The sequence below is a fragment of the Thamnophis sirtalis genome, unplaced genomic scaffold (genome assembly GCF_051295495.1).
Source record: "Thamnophis sirtalis isolate CommonGarterSnake01/CBP01778 unplaced genomic scaffold, rThaSir2_p1.2 scaffold_7, whole genome shotgun sequence".
In the NCBI taxonomy this organism is placed as follows: Eukaryota; Metazoa; Chordata; class Lepidosauria; order Squamata; family Natricidae; genus Thamnophis; species Thamnophis sirtalis.
The window spans coordinates 95,212,667-95,228,507 of record NW_028261387.1 but is presented as its reverse complement, the minus strand read 5'-3'; the positions used below and the strand labels follow the sequence as shown (position 1 = coordinate 95,228,507).

Sequence of the window (15,841 nt, the reverse complement as noted above, 5' to 3'; positions counted from 1 at the left end):
CCAGTCTCCAGGGATGAAGCTCCCACAACTTCCGAAGGGAACTTCTGTTCCATGGGTTGATTGTTCTCACTGTTGGGAAATTCCTCCTTGTTTACAAGCTGAATCTCTCCTTGATCAGTTTCCATCCATTATTATTATTATTCCTTGTCTGGACCTTTGGATGTTTTGGAGGATAGGTTGCCCCCCCTTCCTCCTCTCTGGGGCAGCCCCTCCAATATAACATGGAATGGGTGGCTGGATTAACAGTGTGGGAAGGGATCTTGGAGGTCATCTAGTCCAACCCCCCCCCCCCCCCAAGCAGGAGACCCTATACCATTTCTGACACCATTCCAGTCTCTTCTTGAAAGCCTCCAGGGATGAAGCTCCCACAACTTCCGAAGGGAACTTCTCTTCCATGGGTTGATGGTTCTCACTGTCAGAAATTTCCTCCTTATTTCCAGGTTGAACCTCTCCTGGTTCAGTTTCCATCCATTGTTCCTTGTCTGGCCTTCAGGTGCCTTGGAGAATAGGTTTTCCCCCTTCCTCCTCTCTTGGGCAGCCCCTCAAATATTGGAAGATGCTCTCCTGTCTCCCCTGGTCCTTCTCTTCCCTAGACTAGCCAGGCCCAGTTCCTGCAACCTTCCATCGTAGGTTTGAACCTCCAGTCCCCTAATTGTCTTTGTTGCTCTTCTCTGCACTTTTTCTACAGTCTCGACATCTTTTTTATAGCGTGGTGACCAAAACTGGATGCAGGACTCTTCGGTGTTGGAAGGGACCTTAGAGGTCTTCTAGCCAAACCCCCTGCTTAGGGAAGAAACCCTATCCCATGCCAGACAAATGGTTGGTTATCCAACATCTTCTTAAAGACTTCCAGTGTTGGGGCATTCACAACTTCTGGAGGCAACTTCTGTTCCACTGGTTAATTGTTCTAACTGTCAGGAAGTTTCTCCTGAGTTCTAAGTTGCTTCTCTCCTTGATTAGTTTCCACCCATTGCCTCTTGTCCTGCCCTCAGATGCTTTGGAGAATAGTTTGACTCCCTCTTCTTTGTGGCAACCCCTGAGATATTGGAAGACTCCTATCATGTCTCCCCTGGTCCTTCTCTTCATTAAACCAGACATTCCCAGTTCCTGCAACCGTTTTTTTAATTACTCTCGGTTCCTAGTGTTGCTTTCAGTCGTTCTCTTTCTATTTGCAGGCCTTTGGATTGCCTTTCTGCAAGTTTTATTCTTTTATCAAATTTATTTGGTGAACGTCGGCTTGTCCTGTTGCTGCCTCTGAAGGCCACGAGACACCCCCCCACCCACCCCCGCAAATCCAGCCGCCCCCACCCCTTTCAAATACCTCCCAGGAGAGATAATGAGCCAAGGTGGCGCAGTGATAAAATGCAGCACTGCAGGCTACTTCAGCTGACTGCAGTTCTGCAGTTCGGCTGTTCAAATCTCACCGGCTCAGGGTTGACTCAGCCTTCCATCCTTCCGAGGTGGGTAAAACGAGGACCCAGACTGTGGGGGCGATATGCTGACTCTGTAAACCCCTTAGAGAGGGCTGAAAGCCGTATGAAGCGGTATATAAGTCTAACTGCTATTGCTATTCTGCTGACTGCCAGCTGCCCACAATTTGGCGGTTCAAATCTCACCGGCTCAGGGTTGACTCAGCCTTCCATCCTTCCGAGGTGAGTGAAATGAGGACCCAGACTGTGGGGGCAATATGCTGACTCTGTAAACCGATTAGAGAGGGCTGACAGCCCTATGAAGCGGTATATAAATCTAACTGCTATTGCTAACTGCTATAATTGAGTCCCAAGAATTATCCGGCCCGTTTTTTCTTCTGGTTTCCATTTTGTTTTTCCTCCTTTTAATATGAGAAGAAGCAAATCCACAATACAAAATTTAAAAATCAGCACCCAGGACCCCCCCCCCCTCACGCCCCCCTCTGCCTCCCCCACCCCCTCCCAAGGCAACGAAGAAGAAGGAGGAGGAGGAGGAGAGAAGGGGAACCGGTGTCAAAAGCTTTTTTGGGGGGTGGTGGGGGTGGGTGGAGGGGAGGTGGGGTGGGGGAGAACCGTTAACTCCACACCACACACACACACATACGCCACCCGCCTGCTTCCTCCTCGGTGGGGGGGGGGGGAGGAGGAGGGGGTTTCCAGGTCCAGGAAAGCAGATTTGGAGCTGCATCAAGTCCGAGAGAGAGACAGACAGACAGACGGACGCACAGAGAGACAAGCGCACCCCGACATGCGGCCGTGATGCCATCCAGTTGGCTTGGGAAAGAAAAACGAAAACCATTTGCGATGGGGAAGGGGGTTTGGGGGGGGGGTCAGGTGGGGGGGGAGAGAAAGCCCAGCCTGGCCAGTCGCTCGGAGTTATTTCTCTTTCTTTTCAACGTTTGTCTCTGTCGCGTCTCCTGTAGCCTCTTCCTTCGCATCCTTTGGGGTAGAGTTTTCCTCGTAGCTGGGGGAACAAGAGGGGAAAGGAGGGTGAGGCCGACTCCTGGCCAGGAGGGGTCAAGTTATAGCAAACACCCCCCCCCCCCAAATAATCTCCATTTAGGGCATCCTTTGTTTTCTAGCAGATTTTTTAAAAATTATTTATTCCCTTCTACAACACCTTACAGTCATTACATCAACGTTGTTACGTCACCATACCTGTACATGTATATAACATTTCGCTTCTATATTTACACACCTTTATTCACAGATATATTCACAAGACACCATCCAGACAGAAAGCCAATATTTTTACTGTTGCCTTTGTTACATTTGTGTTGCATTTGTGCTGATAAATAAATAAAGGGAGACTAGTATAGATCTATTTCAAGCTATTTAGCTCTCATCAGCTAGCCATACCCTTACTGGAATTCGAACCTGGGTATGGCTAGCTGATGAGAGCTAAATAGCTTGAAATAGATCTATACTAGTCTCCCTTTATTTATTTGTCAGCACAAATGCAACACAAATGTAACAAAGGCAACAGTAAAATATTGGGCTTCCTGTCTGGATGGTCCCCAGCCACTGCCGTTGCAACTTTGAACGGTCACTAAGTGAACCGCTGTAAACCGAGGACTCCCTGTGTAGTCTGTTCCCCTCTTTTCCGACTAACCAAGTTTGTGAAAAGGGACAAGCAAGGGACAAAGATGCAAAGATTTTTCTGCGGCTCACGAATGTCACTTCAGCTTTGAAACAGAACTGGTTACAGGTAGTCCTTGACTTAAAACTGTAATGGAGCCTGACGGTCGTAAGGCGAGGTGCTCGCTTGATTGATCTGATTTTACAACCCATTTTTTGGGTGGTTAAACGAACCCAGAGAGGAGTAGAAGGAAAGATAGGAAGGAGAGGAGAAAGGAGAGGAATAGGGGAAAGGGAAAGGCAGAGGAAGAATGGGAGGGAATGTAAGAGTAGGAAAGAGGGGAGGAATGGGAAGAAGAGGGGAAGGGTAAAGGGGAGGAAGGGGAAGGAGAGAAGGGAAAGGAGAGGAGGAAGGAAGGAAGGAGAGAAGAAAGAGAAGAAAAGGGGGTAGGAAGGAGGGAAGGAGGGAGGGAAGCAAGGAGGGAAGGAAGGAGGGAAGGAAGGAGAGAAGGAGAGAAGAAAGGAGGGAAGGAAGGAGGGAATGTAGGAGAGAAGGAAGGGGGGAAGGAAGGAGGAAAGGAAGGGGGAAAGGAAAGAGGGAAGGAAGGAGGGAAGGAGAGAAGGAGGGAAGGGGAAGGAGGGAAGGGGAAGGAAGGAGGGAAGGAAGGGGAGTAGGAGAGAAGAAACGAGGGAAGGAAAGAGGGAGGGAGGGAAGAAGAAGTAGGACCGTTGTAAGATAAGATGGATCTATGGGATGTTAAAAAAGCAATTTTCAAGTATATTGTCAACTGTAGGGAAAAATTGTTATAAATACATATTATTAATAACAGTTATGAGATCATATAATTGTGAAGGTATATATGAAATTGATAAAATAAAATTAAAAAAAAAAAAAAACGAACCCAGAGGTCGTAAAATGAACACTGCGGTCATTCAGCGAACGGCCTTGTCCATAATGGACCGGGGTGGGGGTGGGCCAGGAAGAGGAAGTAAAAACCCCGTTTTTGGCAAAAAAAACACCCCATCATAAATCAGGATCAAAAAAGTTATTTACTTAGCGTATGGCGTATCATGATGGAACAGCCCTATAAATTAACATTTCCACTAGATCAGTAGAAATAAGCAAATATAAGCCTATTGCTAAACACACAAAATGTGATTGTGTAGAAGCAGGAAGGACCCCCCAAAGTTCCAATTGTGAATCTGGATTTCCAAATACCTTTCGGGAGGCTTGGATATATCTTGAAATGGTTGGTTAAGCCAGTGTTTCTCAACCTTGGCCACTTGAAGATATCCGGACTTCAACTCCCAGAATTCCCCAGCCAGCGAACGCTGGCTGGGGAATTCTGGGAGTTGAAGTCCGGATATCTTCAAGTGACCAAGGTTGAGAAACACTGGGTTAAGCGGCCAGTCGTAACTTGAGAGCCACTTAGGTAATAAGTCCTCGACTTAACAACCGCAACGGACCCCCCCCCCCCAACATTTATTTGGCTAAGTGAGAAATTCATTAAGCGAATTTCTTTGCCCCATTTTGCGAATTTTCTTGTCGCGGTTGTAAAGCGAATCGCTGCCATTTTTAAATGAGTCACACGGTTGTTAAGTGAATCGGGCTTTCCCCGTTTACTTGGCTGGTTAAAAAAAGGGGACTGCGTGACCATCGTAAGGAAGAGTCAGTTGCCAAGCGTCTGAACTTTGATCCCATGACCACGGGGATGCTGCAACGGTTGTAAGTGTGAAAAACGGCAGTAAGTGTGAAAAACGGCAGTAAGTGTGAAAAACGGCAGTAAGTGTGAGAAACGGCCGTAAGTGTGAAAAACGGTCGTAAGTCTTTTTCAGCACCGTCGTAACTTCGGATGGTCACTGAATGAAGCACCATGTGCTTCAAGTTGCTAGAAAACAGCTCACTATACATCACAACTTTGGATTTTTTCATAATTGTTGGTCCAGATCAGCTCACAAACTTTCCATAAGAATTACAGAGAATCTCCTACAGACAATCCTCAACTTACAACGGTTCATTTAGTGACAGTTCAAAGTTCCAACGGCACTGAAAAAAGTGAGTTATGACCGCTTTTCACACTTAACGACCGTTGCAGCATCCCCGTGGTCACGCCATTTACATTCGGATGCTCGACCACTGAACTGGTATTTACGACGGCCGCAGTGTCCCGGTGGTCACGTCATCCCCCTTTTGCGACCAGCAAAGTCGACGGGGGAAAAAGGCCGGATTCACTTAACGTCCGCGTCACTAATTTAAGAACTGCTGTTGTTTCGCTTAAAAAGGCAACCAAAGTCGTAAAACGGGCAAGCGCACCTCAATTTCACAGATAACCACATACATTTCGGGCCCCCACGGTGGTCGCAACTCCAAGACGGCCTGTAATACGCAAGACGAACAACTGCCGCCATTCGCTTAACAACGGGCACAAGAAAGGTCGTAAAACGGGACAAAGCAGTGAAAATTTCACGCTGCATTGTGGTCGTAAAACGAGGACTTCCCTGCAGTTTCCCCGTTATTAAAAGGAGAATTAAAATAACCTCTTATGGATGAGTGGCTCACACCGTGCCACCCACCCACCCAACTTTCCAGACCCTCCCCCTCCGCGGGGCCCTCCGCTCCCCGCCCCCCTACCTGGCCAGAGTCTCACAGGCGGGCGGGGGTCTTGCCTTGGGGGGGGCAGGAGAAGGGGGAGGGGTCTACATGACGCTGGGGACTCTGCTGGCGGCGTCTGTGAGAACTCGTCGGGCTCTGCTGCATGGAATCGGCCAAGCTGGACGGAGACCCTGAGACGTTAGGGAAATGGGTGAGCCGTGGGGTGTGGGGCAAGATCTCGGCGGAGGACTCATAGCTGCAGGAAAGAGAGAGAGCGAGAGAGAGGTAGGGAGGGAGGGAGGGAAAGAGAGAGAGACAAAGGGGGCAGGTAGGAAGGGGTGGGTGGGAGAGACATAGGCAAAGTGGGGAGGGGGGCAAAAGAGAAAGAGAAGCTTAGGAAGAGTTGGCGAGTTGGCATAGACCAGTGTTTCTCAACCTTGGTGACTTTAAGTCCTGTGGACTTCAACTCCAGAATCCCCCAGCCAGCTCTGCTGGCTGGGGGATTCTGGGAGTTGAAGTCCACAGGACTTAAAAGTCTCCAAGGTTGAGAAACACTGGCAATAGATCCAGCTGGCAAAGCTGCCTGCATTCCCCTTCTAACTGGATTACCCACGGAGAGTGTTTGTGTGTGTGTGTTTGTGTGTTTATGTGTGTGTGAAAATTGGGGTGGTCCCACGGGGCGACTTGATGACAGAATTACAAGAGTTGGAAGGGACTTTGGAGGTCTTCTAGTCCAACCCCCTTGCTCAAGCGGGAGACCCTGTTATTGGAGAGGTTTAACCTGGGCTGCTATTAAAAAGACTTGTGGACTTCAATTCCCAGAATTCCCCCAGTCCACTTGCGGGAGTTGGAAGTCCCACAGGTAAAGGCACCAGGTTTGGGCATGCCTAATTCTGGAGGTGCTCTAGTCTGACCCTCTGCTCAAGCAGGAGACCCACAGACTGTCCAGTCTCTTCTTAAAAACCTCCAGTGATGGAGCAACCACAACTTCTAGTGGCCAGCAGTTCCACTGGTTAATTGTCCTCACTGTTAGGAAGTTTCTCCTTAATTCCAGGTTGATTCTCTCCTTGATTGCTTAGAATAGAATAAAATAGAATAGAAAATACGGAATGGAACATATGGAAAGGAATGGAATATAGAAGAATAAAATAAAATAGAATAGAATATAGGATAAAATAGAATAGAACATAGAATAAAAAAAATACAGAAAGGAACATATGGAATGGAATAAAATAGAAAATACAGAATGGAACATATGGAAAGGAATGGAATAGAACAGAAAATAAAATAAAACACAGAACGGAACATATGGAATGGACTGGAATACAAAATATGGAATGGAACATATGGAAAGGAATGGACTAGAATAGAATAGAGAATAAAATAAAATACGGAACGGAACATATGGAATAGAATAGAATGGAACGGAATACAAAATATGGGATGGAACATATGGAAAAGAATGGAATAGAATAGAAAATAAAATAAAACACAGAACGGAACATATGGAATGGAATGGAATACAAAATATGGGATGGAACATATGGAAAGGAATGGAATGGAATATAGAATAAAATAACATACAGAATGGAACATATGGAATGGAATAGAATGGAATAGAATACAAAATACGGGGTGGAACATATGGAAAGGAATGGAATAGAATATGTGGTTTATGTGGAATAGAATAGAATACAAATACGGAATGGAACATATGGAAAAGAATGGAATAGAATAGAAAATAAAACACGGAACAGAACATATGGAATGGAATCCAAAATACGGAATGGAACATATGGGAAGGAATGGAATAGAATAGAATATAGAATAAAATTAAATCCGGAAAGGAACATATGGAATAGAATAGAATGGAATGAAATACAAAATATGGGATGGAACATATGGAAAGGAATGAAATAGAATAGAATACAAAATACGGAATGGAACATATGGAAAGGAATGGAATAGAATATAGAATAATAAAATAAAATACGGAATGGAACATATGGAATGGAATACAAAATATGGAACGGAACGTATGGAAAGGAATGGAATAGAACATAGAATAAAATAAAATGGAAAATAAAATAAAATATGGAACGGGACATATGGAATGGAATGGAATGGGTCTTGGAGGTCTTCTAGCCCAGCCCCCTGCTCAAACAGGAGACCCTTTCAGACAAGTGACTGTCCAGCCTTGTCTTAAAAACCTCCAGTGATAGAGTCCCCGCAACTTCTGGTGGCAAGCCGTTCCACTGCTTAATTGTCCTCACTGTTAGGAGGTATCTCCTTAACGCCAGCTTGCTTCTCTCCTTGATTAGTTCCCATCCATTGTTTGGAGACCAGAACAGAGTTGGAAGGGACCTCGGAGGTCTTCTAGTCCATCCTCCTGCTGCTCATCCAGGAGACCTCCCATCTCATTCTGGACAAATGGCTGTCCAATCTCTTCTTAAAACCCTCCAGGGATGGAGCCACCCACAACTCCTGGAGCCAAGTCAGAAGACCAACTTCTGTCTCCCACACTAGGAAGGGAAACTGAGATATCTTGAAGGCCCCACGCAGCTTATCAGACTAACCCAGGGCCAGATCCCCATCCCATCTTAAGCCCCTCTTGGTGACCCTCCCAGGTTTCCCTCATGGGAAGAGAATCACAGAAGAAGCTTGAAGAAGACGGGACAAGAAGAGCTAAGCAGAGTTGGGAGGATGAGCCCTGGAATGGAAGGCCACCACAAATCCCATGGTGCAGAGTAGATGGGGAGATAAAAGGCCACCGTCAACAGGAAGTTGATGGGCAAGCCAAACCCATAACGTTTAAAGACGACGAGGTGGACATCTCCATATGGTTTCCAGGAGGTGTCCCCTGGTTGAAGGTGGTCCTCCTATTGGGCTGGTTCTATTAGCTCAAGAGCTTCTCGATCTTGGAGACTTTTAAGAGAGGTGGACATCTCCATATGGGTTTCCAGGAGGTGTCCCCTGGTTGAAGGTGGTCCTCCTATTGGGCTGGTTCTATTAGCTCAAGAGCTTCTCGATCTTGGAGACTTTTTAAAAGAGGTGGACATCTCCATATGGTTTCTAGGAGGTGTCCCCTGGTTGAAGGTGGCCCCCCTATTGGGCCGGTTCTATTAGCTCAAGAGCTTCTCAATCTTGGAGACTTTTAAGAGAGGTGGACATCTCCATATGGTTTCTAGGAGGTGTCCCCTGGTTGAAGGTGGTCCTCCTATTGGGCTGGTTCTATTAGCTCGAGAGCTTCTCGATCTTGGAGACTTTTAAGAGAGGTGGACATCTCCATATGGTTTCTAGGAGGTGTCCCCTGGTTGAAGGTGGCCCTCCTATTGGGCTGGTTCTATTAGCTCAAGAGCTTCTCAATCTTGGAGACTTTTAAGAGAGGTGGACATCTCCATATGGTTTCCAGGAGGTGTCCCCTGGTTGAAGGTGGTCCTCCTATTGGGCCGGTTCTATTAGCTCAAAGAGCTTCTCAATCTTGGAGACTTTTAAGAGAGGTGGACATCTCCATATGGTTTCTAGGAGGTGTCCCCTGGTTGAAGATGGTCCTCCTATTGGGCCGGTTCTATTAGCTCAAGAGCTTCTCAATCTTGGAGACTTTTAAGAGAGGTGGACTTCAAACTCCCAGAATCCCCCAGGAGAAAGGAGACCGGAGGGAGCAGAAGGTGGAGAATTTCAGGGTAAGGCTGAAAGCTCCACCTGTGGGACTAATGTCTCCCACTTACTACTCCACTCCCAAAAACCAAGCGTCGAAGAACGTCCAGAAATGTCCTGAAGAACCTTCCTGGTGGACGTATCTCAACAGGTGCCATAACTCTTAGAAATGGGCCATGAGATGCCTGCCTGCAAGCTCAGATAGCACGAAGGACCCCACAGTCCTCCTCCTCCTCCTTCCCCCCTCCCTTTCCTCTCCTGTCTTCCTCCTCCTCCTCCTCCTCCTCCTCCTCCTCCTAGCACTGATGATGTTCCCTAGTTGGGTTATGAAACGTCTGCAAGAAAACCACCAAGCTCAGAGAGCACCAGGGACCCCACCAGTCTTCCTCCTCCATAGTCACGTGATCAAAATCCCAATGCTCGACAACTGGTTCACATTTACGACGGTTGCAGTCTCCCGAGGTCATGTGATTTTGGGCTCCATTCTGGTCGTAAGGCGAGGACTAACCTGTAATCTGGGTTTTGAGCCTGTGGGGGAGGACCCTCGCTCACAGAGGAGGCTACTCTCTAGGGGAGACGGCCCACCCCCTTCTGCAGACTACCGGAGAGGGGGATCCTCATCTCAGCACCCACAAAACACTGCATTCCCTTAGCGCCCGCCTAAAAGTCATAAAAACAGGTCAGCCTCGTGGATTAGGCCCACCCCAACTTATAACCATTAATGGAGAAGCTTCCTTATCACCACATCAGTCACATGGCTACCTCCGTAAGTCGAGGACTTCCTGCACCACACACACTGGACTCACCTGAACAAGTCGGTCACTTCTCCTTTGACCAAGGCAACCAGAAGAGGGAAGCCGATGCACGCCGGGACCAGGTACAAGAGAGCTGGCTGGGGAAAGAAGGCCAAGAGGAAACTTCAGAGCGGGAGGGCAGAGCAGAGGGAATCAAGGCCCAGCCTGTCAAGATACACCTGTTCTGAGTGAGGTTTCCCCAGAGCACGAAGCAAACTCCTGGTCCCGACAAAACAGCCGAGGTGGCGCAGCGGTTAAATGCAGCACTGCAGGCTACTTCAGCTGACTGCAGTTCTGTAAAGCGGTTTACAGAGTCAGCATATCAGCCCCCACAGTCTGGGTCCTCATTTTACCCACCTCGGAAGGATGGAAGGCTGAGTCAACCTTGAGCCGGTGAGATTTGAACAGCGGAACTGCAGATAACAGTCAGCTGAAGTGGCCTGCAGTACTGCACCCTAACCACTGCGCCACCTCGGCTCTATTTTCCATCTTTATAGTTATTTTTTTTCTTAATACATATACGATATCTTCCGTTGCCCCTTCAAAGTTACACCAAATTTTCCTTTCTTATTTTCTCCATTGATATGTTTTGCTATGAAACAGCACACACCCTCTAATTTAATTTAAAAATAAGAGAGCATTGCTTTCGATTTGTTTCTACATTTCAAGGGAGGATTTACGGTCACAGACCTTATCTGGCTTGGAGAGCTGCCAGGCCGATCTCTGCAAAACTTGGCCAGGAGCCTCGGAGAGTCCCGAACCAATGAAGCGAACTAATGGTCTCCTGCAAACTCCACTCCCCTTTCGCTCCTCTGTTATTTCCTCTGGAGGGGCCATTCACCGTCCACCTGTGGCCTTCTTTATTTCTTAATTAGTTACGTAACAAATTCTCTTTAGTCTACTGATGTAACTCTCTTTAGGACTTGTGGACTTCAACTCCCAGGATTCCCAACCCCACTGCGGCCTTTAAAGGGACACATTAATGGCATTATAGAGCCGAGGTGGCGCAGTGGTTAGGGTGCAGTACTGCAGGCCACATCAGCTGACTGTGATCTGCAGTTCGGCGGTTCAAATCTCACCGGCTCAGGGTTGACTCAGCCTCCCATCCTTCCGAGGTGGGTGAAATGAGGACCCAGACTGTTGGGGGCAAGTTGCTGACTCAATTTGCTAAAAAAAAATCTGTAAACCGCTTAGAGAGGGCTGAAAGCCCTATGAAGTGGTATATAAGTCTAATAAATAAATAAATAAATAAATAAATCTGTGTCTTCTCATGGTCCTTTCCAAGGTTGGTTTCGTTCCTGAAAAACCTGTGCAGCTTCTACAGCCTGGTCTGGGGGAGGGGGGTGGGGGTGGGAGCGGTCCATGAAGCTCACCTGAGCATGTTTGAAGACGTGCATGATGAAGATGGTCACGCTGAGTCCAAAAATGTAGGCCACGAAGCTGGTGTAGAAGTACGTGGTGGGTGTTTTTCTTCAGGCTGTCAAGGAAATCAAAAGGGGGGGTGGGGGGGGGGTTAGGACAGCCCAGAACTCAAGTACAAAGCCACAGGTTGAGGACCCAAAGGGCAAAAGGTGGCCAGGGAACAACAAGAACGACAGTGTGAGAAGGGACCTTGGAGGTCCTCTAGTCCAACCCCCTGCCCGAGCAGGGGACCCTATACCCATTTCAGGCAAATCTCTTCTTAGAAAACCACCGGTGATGAAGCACGCACAACCTCTGGAGCTAAGCCATCCCACTCATTGATTGATTGATTAACAGAATACCAAGGTTGGAAGGGACCTTGGAGGTCATCTAGTCCAATCCCTGTCCAAGCAGGAGATCCTACACCAGGGCTGTCAAACTCGCCTCCGACGGGCCAGATGCATCACACATGCTGGCACGCCCACGCTGGTTTAGCAAAGGGGGGGGGGGGGAAGTTGTGATACGTCACGTCAGTGGTTCCCAAACTTGGCAACTTTAAGACTTGTGGACCTTCAACTCCCAGAATTCTCCAGCCAGCAGAGCTGGGCTGGAGAATTCTGGGAGTTGAAGTCCACAAGTCTTAAAAGTTGCCAAGTTTGGGAACCACTGCGTCACGTGATGCCACGATGACAATGCGAGTTTGACACCCCTGTTCTGTACCATTTCTGACAAATGGCTGTCCAGTCTCTTCGTCAAAACCTCCAGTGATGAAGCACCCACAACTTCTGGTGGCAAGCAGTTCCACTGGTTAATTGTCCTCACTGTTAGGAAGTTCCTCCTTATTTCCAGGTTGAATCTCTCCTTGCTCAGTTTCCATCCATTATTCCCTGTCTGGCCTTTAGGTGCCTTGGAGAATAGGTTGACCCCCTTCCTCCTCTCTGGGGCAGCCCCTCAAATTCTGGAAGATGCTCTCCTGCCTCCCCTGGTTCCTTCTCTTCCCTAGACCAGCCAGGCCCAGTTCTGCACCCGTCATTGTAGGTTTTGAGCCTCCAGTCCCCTCATCCTCCTAGTTGCTCTCATCCCAACCTTTTTCTGCTCTCTGTCCTATTTATGCTGGAAAGGGGTGTGTGTGTGTGTGTGTGTGTGTGTGTGTGTGTGTGTGTGTGTGTGTGTGTGTGTGTGTGTGTGTGTTTGTGTGTTTTCGATTGGCAAAGGATTTACCTGAATATCAAAGCGCAAGAGGAGAGCGATGAAGATACCTGGAGGGAGAGGAAGTTGGATAAAGTCACCATGAATCTTAACATTTTTCAGTCCAGTTTTAGGATGTCAGCTGCACAGTCTCAATCCAATGGTGGCAACCGGCCCCACAGCGCCCCCTTGTGACTATAAATGCGGACACTCCTGGACTTACAAACGCCATGGAGTGAAGCAAGATAAGTCGAATGAGTTTTGCCCCGATTTATGGCTATTCCTGCCGCAGTCGTTAAGTGAATCGCTACAGTTGCTAAGTTAATAATGTGGTTGTTAATTGAATCTGGCTTGCTCATTGACTTGGCTGCTCACTGTTGCAGAAGGAAGGAAGGAGGGAAGGAAGGAAGGGAGGGAGGGAAGAAAGGAGGAGGGAAGGAAGGAAGGAAGAAAGGAGGGAGGGAGGAAGGAAGGAATAGAAAAAGAGGGAAGGAGAGGGAAGGAGAAAGGAAGGAAAGAATGAGGGAGGGAAGAAAGAGAAAGAAAGAAAGTGTGGGAGAGAAAGAAGGAAGGAGTGAGTGTGGGAGAGAAGTAAAGGAAGAAGGAAGAAGGCTGGGTGAGAAAGAAGGAAGGAAGAATTGTGGTGGCAGAGAAAGAAGGAAGGAAAGAAGAGAGAGAGAAAGAAAGGAGGAAGGAGAGATGAAAGAAAGAGAAAGGAAGGAAGAAGGTAAGAAAGAAAGGAGAGAGGAAGGAAGGGTGGGAGAGAAAGAAGGAAGGAGAGAAAGAAGGAAGGAGAGTGTGGGAGAGAAGGAATGGAAGAAGGAAGGAAGGAAGGAAGGAGTGTGGTGGGAGAGAAAGAAGGAAGGAAAGAAGAAAGAGAAAGAAAAAATGAAAGAAAGAAAGAAAGAGAAAGGAAAGAGGGAAGGAGTTAGGGAGGAGAGATGAAAGAAAGGAAGGAAGGAAATGTGGGAGAGAAAGAAGGAAGGAGTGAGTGTGGGAGAGAAGGAATAGGTGGAAGTAAAGAAGAAGTGTTGTGGGAAAGAAGGAAGGAAGGAAGGAAGGAAGAAAGAAAGAAAGGAGGGAGAGGGAGGGAGGGAGAGAGAAAGAAAGAAAGAAAGAAAGAAAGAAAGAAAGAAAGAAAGAAAGAAAGAAAGAAAGAAAGAAAGAAAGAAAGAAAGAAAGAAAGAAATTAATTTATAGCAACCCTGATAGATTTTGCCTTACCCGGAATCACAATGTCTCCCAAGCCCAGCATGGCAAAATTGTCGGCTTCCAGGCCCTTCTCCAGCAGATCTTGAGGGAAAACCACTGCAGGGGAAGAACCGGAGAGAGAAAGAGAAAGAGAGAAAGAAAGAGAAGCTGGTTGTGAGGAAGACAAATGGAAAAACTCAAACAATGGGCCCATCTCAGGCGGAGAAGGAGCCCCCACAACACTTTGGCACAAAAGACATCAAAGTACATTTGGTTCTGGGCTGGGAGGGGTCTTTTAGCCTTAGAAAAGTGAAAGCCCCTCGCCTCTAAAGTAGGGGTCACCAACCTTGGCCCCTTTAAGGCTGGTGGACTTCAACTCCCAGAATTCCTCAACCAAGCAAAGCTGGCTGAGGAATTCTGGGAGTTGAAGTCACCAGCCTTTAAGGGGCCAAGATTCCTGCCTGGGGAATTCTGGGAGTTGAAGTCCACCAGCCTTAAAGGGACCAAGATTCCTGCCTGGAGAATTCTGGAAGTTGAAGTCCACCAGCCTTAAAGGGACCAAGATTCCTGCCTGGGGAATTCTGGGAGTTGAAGTCCACCAGCGTTAAAGGGACCAAGATTCCTGCCTGGGGAATTCTGGGAGTTGAAGTCCACCAGCCTTAAAGGGGCCAAGGTTGGACACCCTTCCTCTAAAGTCTCAGGGAATAGGACCAGGTAGTCCTCGACTTACGACCAGTCCCTTAGTGACCCCTTGACGTTCCCGCCAAGACCCCTAAATGTATCTTACGACCTGGTTTTGAAGCTGTTAAGTAAATCACGGCAGCTGTTGAGCCAACCACCCTGTCATTAAGTGAATCCAGCTCCCCCCCATTGACTTTGCTCATCCCTAAAGTTAGTTAAAGGGGGTCACTTGACCCCAGGGATGCAGAGACCGTCATAAATACGAGCCAGTTGGCAAGCGGCCAAATTCGGATCATGTGACTGCGCGGGGATGCTGCAACGGTCGCTAAGCGTGAAAAACGGTCATTTAAATCCCTTTCAGTGCCATTGTGACCGGTTACTAAGCGAGTGGTCGTATGCCGAGGACCTCCTGTTATCTTTTTTAAAAAAATAAATATTTATTTTATTTTAATATAAGGAATCCATTCTCCCTTAAACAGTGTGTCTTCTGGGTGCAAACATTTCGTGCCAACAATTAAAATTTACCACCCTATTCATTATTTAATCTATTCTTATCTTAATTCCCAACACCTTAAATGTTTGATACTATAACAATCCTCCTCATTACTTATTTAACTAACTAACTCACTCACTCGACGGGGGATGCTGCAACGGTCGTTAAGCGTGAAAAACGATAATTTAATTTCCCTATTTTCGGTGCCATTGTGACTTCCGTCACTAAGTGAGTGGCTGTATGCTGGGGACTCCCCCCGTTATCTTGAAGGGACCCGCCCAATTGGGGAGGGGCTACCAACTTCAATCGGGGTCAGCTACCCGTAAAAGGTTTGGTGGGTGGGTGGGGGGGCTCCGTATCTACTCACGTTTGATGGGGGCTTCAAATGATTTGGCCACAGTGACCATCACGTTGGTGCCGAAGACCTTCGGGAGGGAGGAAATGAAAGGATTAAAGAAGAGAAGCGAGAGGCAGGCGGCCATCCATCAGGTGCAGCATGACTGCAGGGAAGTCTGTTTCTACCCTACTTGGGAGCTTTTTGGAGTCCAGATTTCTCGTGAAGGTTGAGGAGAGCCAGGAATGGGCCGGATGTTGAGCTACGCCGATCTACAAGGGTGGAGGTCCTCACACTCCGACCGCCCTTCGTGGTTCCCACATTCCCATTCCACTCGTCCTCCCTGGCCACCATCAAATGTCTGATCCACCACCCTCTTTTCCCAGAGAAGTTGATTTCCGCCCCCCTACAAAGAGCTGGGTTAAGGAGACTGCAAACTGTACAGGCGACAGAGAGTTCTAG

The 15,841-nt window shown here is 47.7% G+C and overlaps 1 protein-coding gene across 2 annotated transcripts in view; it reads right to left on the bottom strand.

Moving 5' to 3' along the window:
• Positions 1 to 2,007: 2,007 nt before the first annotated feature.
• The window catches only part of HM13 (histocompatibility minor 13), a 38,836-nt gene continuing 25,002 nt past the window's right edge, over positions 2,008 to 15,841 (bottom strand). The window contains exons 7-12 of one of the 2 annotated variants that reach the window (XM_087720661.1): positions 15,413 to 15,470; positions 13,905 to 13,988; positions 12,718 to 12,751; positions 11,465 to 11,571; positions 10,104 to 10,189; positions 2,008 to 2,433 (exon numbers count right to left, since the gene is read on the bottom strand). In XM_087720661.1, the coding sequence (XP_087576787.1) occupies positions 2,362 to 2,433; positions 10,104 to 10,189; positions 11,465 to 11,571; positions 12,718 to 12,751; positions 13,905 to 13,988; positions 15,413 to 15,470 (441 nt within the window). In that variant the 3' untranslated portion in view covers positions 2,008 to 2,361. Of the gene's footprint in view, positions 2,434 to 5,782; positions 5,897 to 10,103; positions 10,190 to 11,464; positions 11,572 to 12,717; positions 12,752 to 13,904; positions 13,989 to 15,412; positions 15,471 to 15,841 lie in introns of those variants that run through there. The other variant, XM_087720662.1, reaches the window with a different exon arrangement.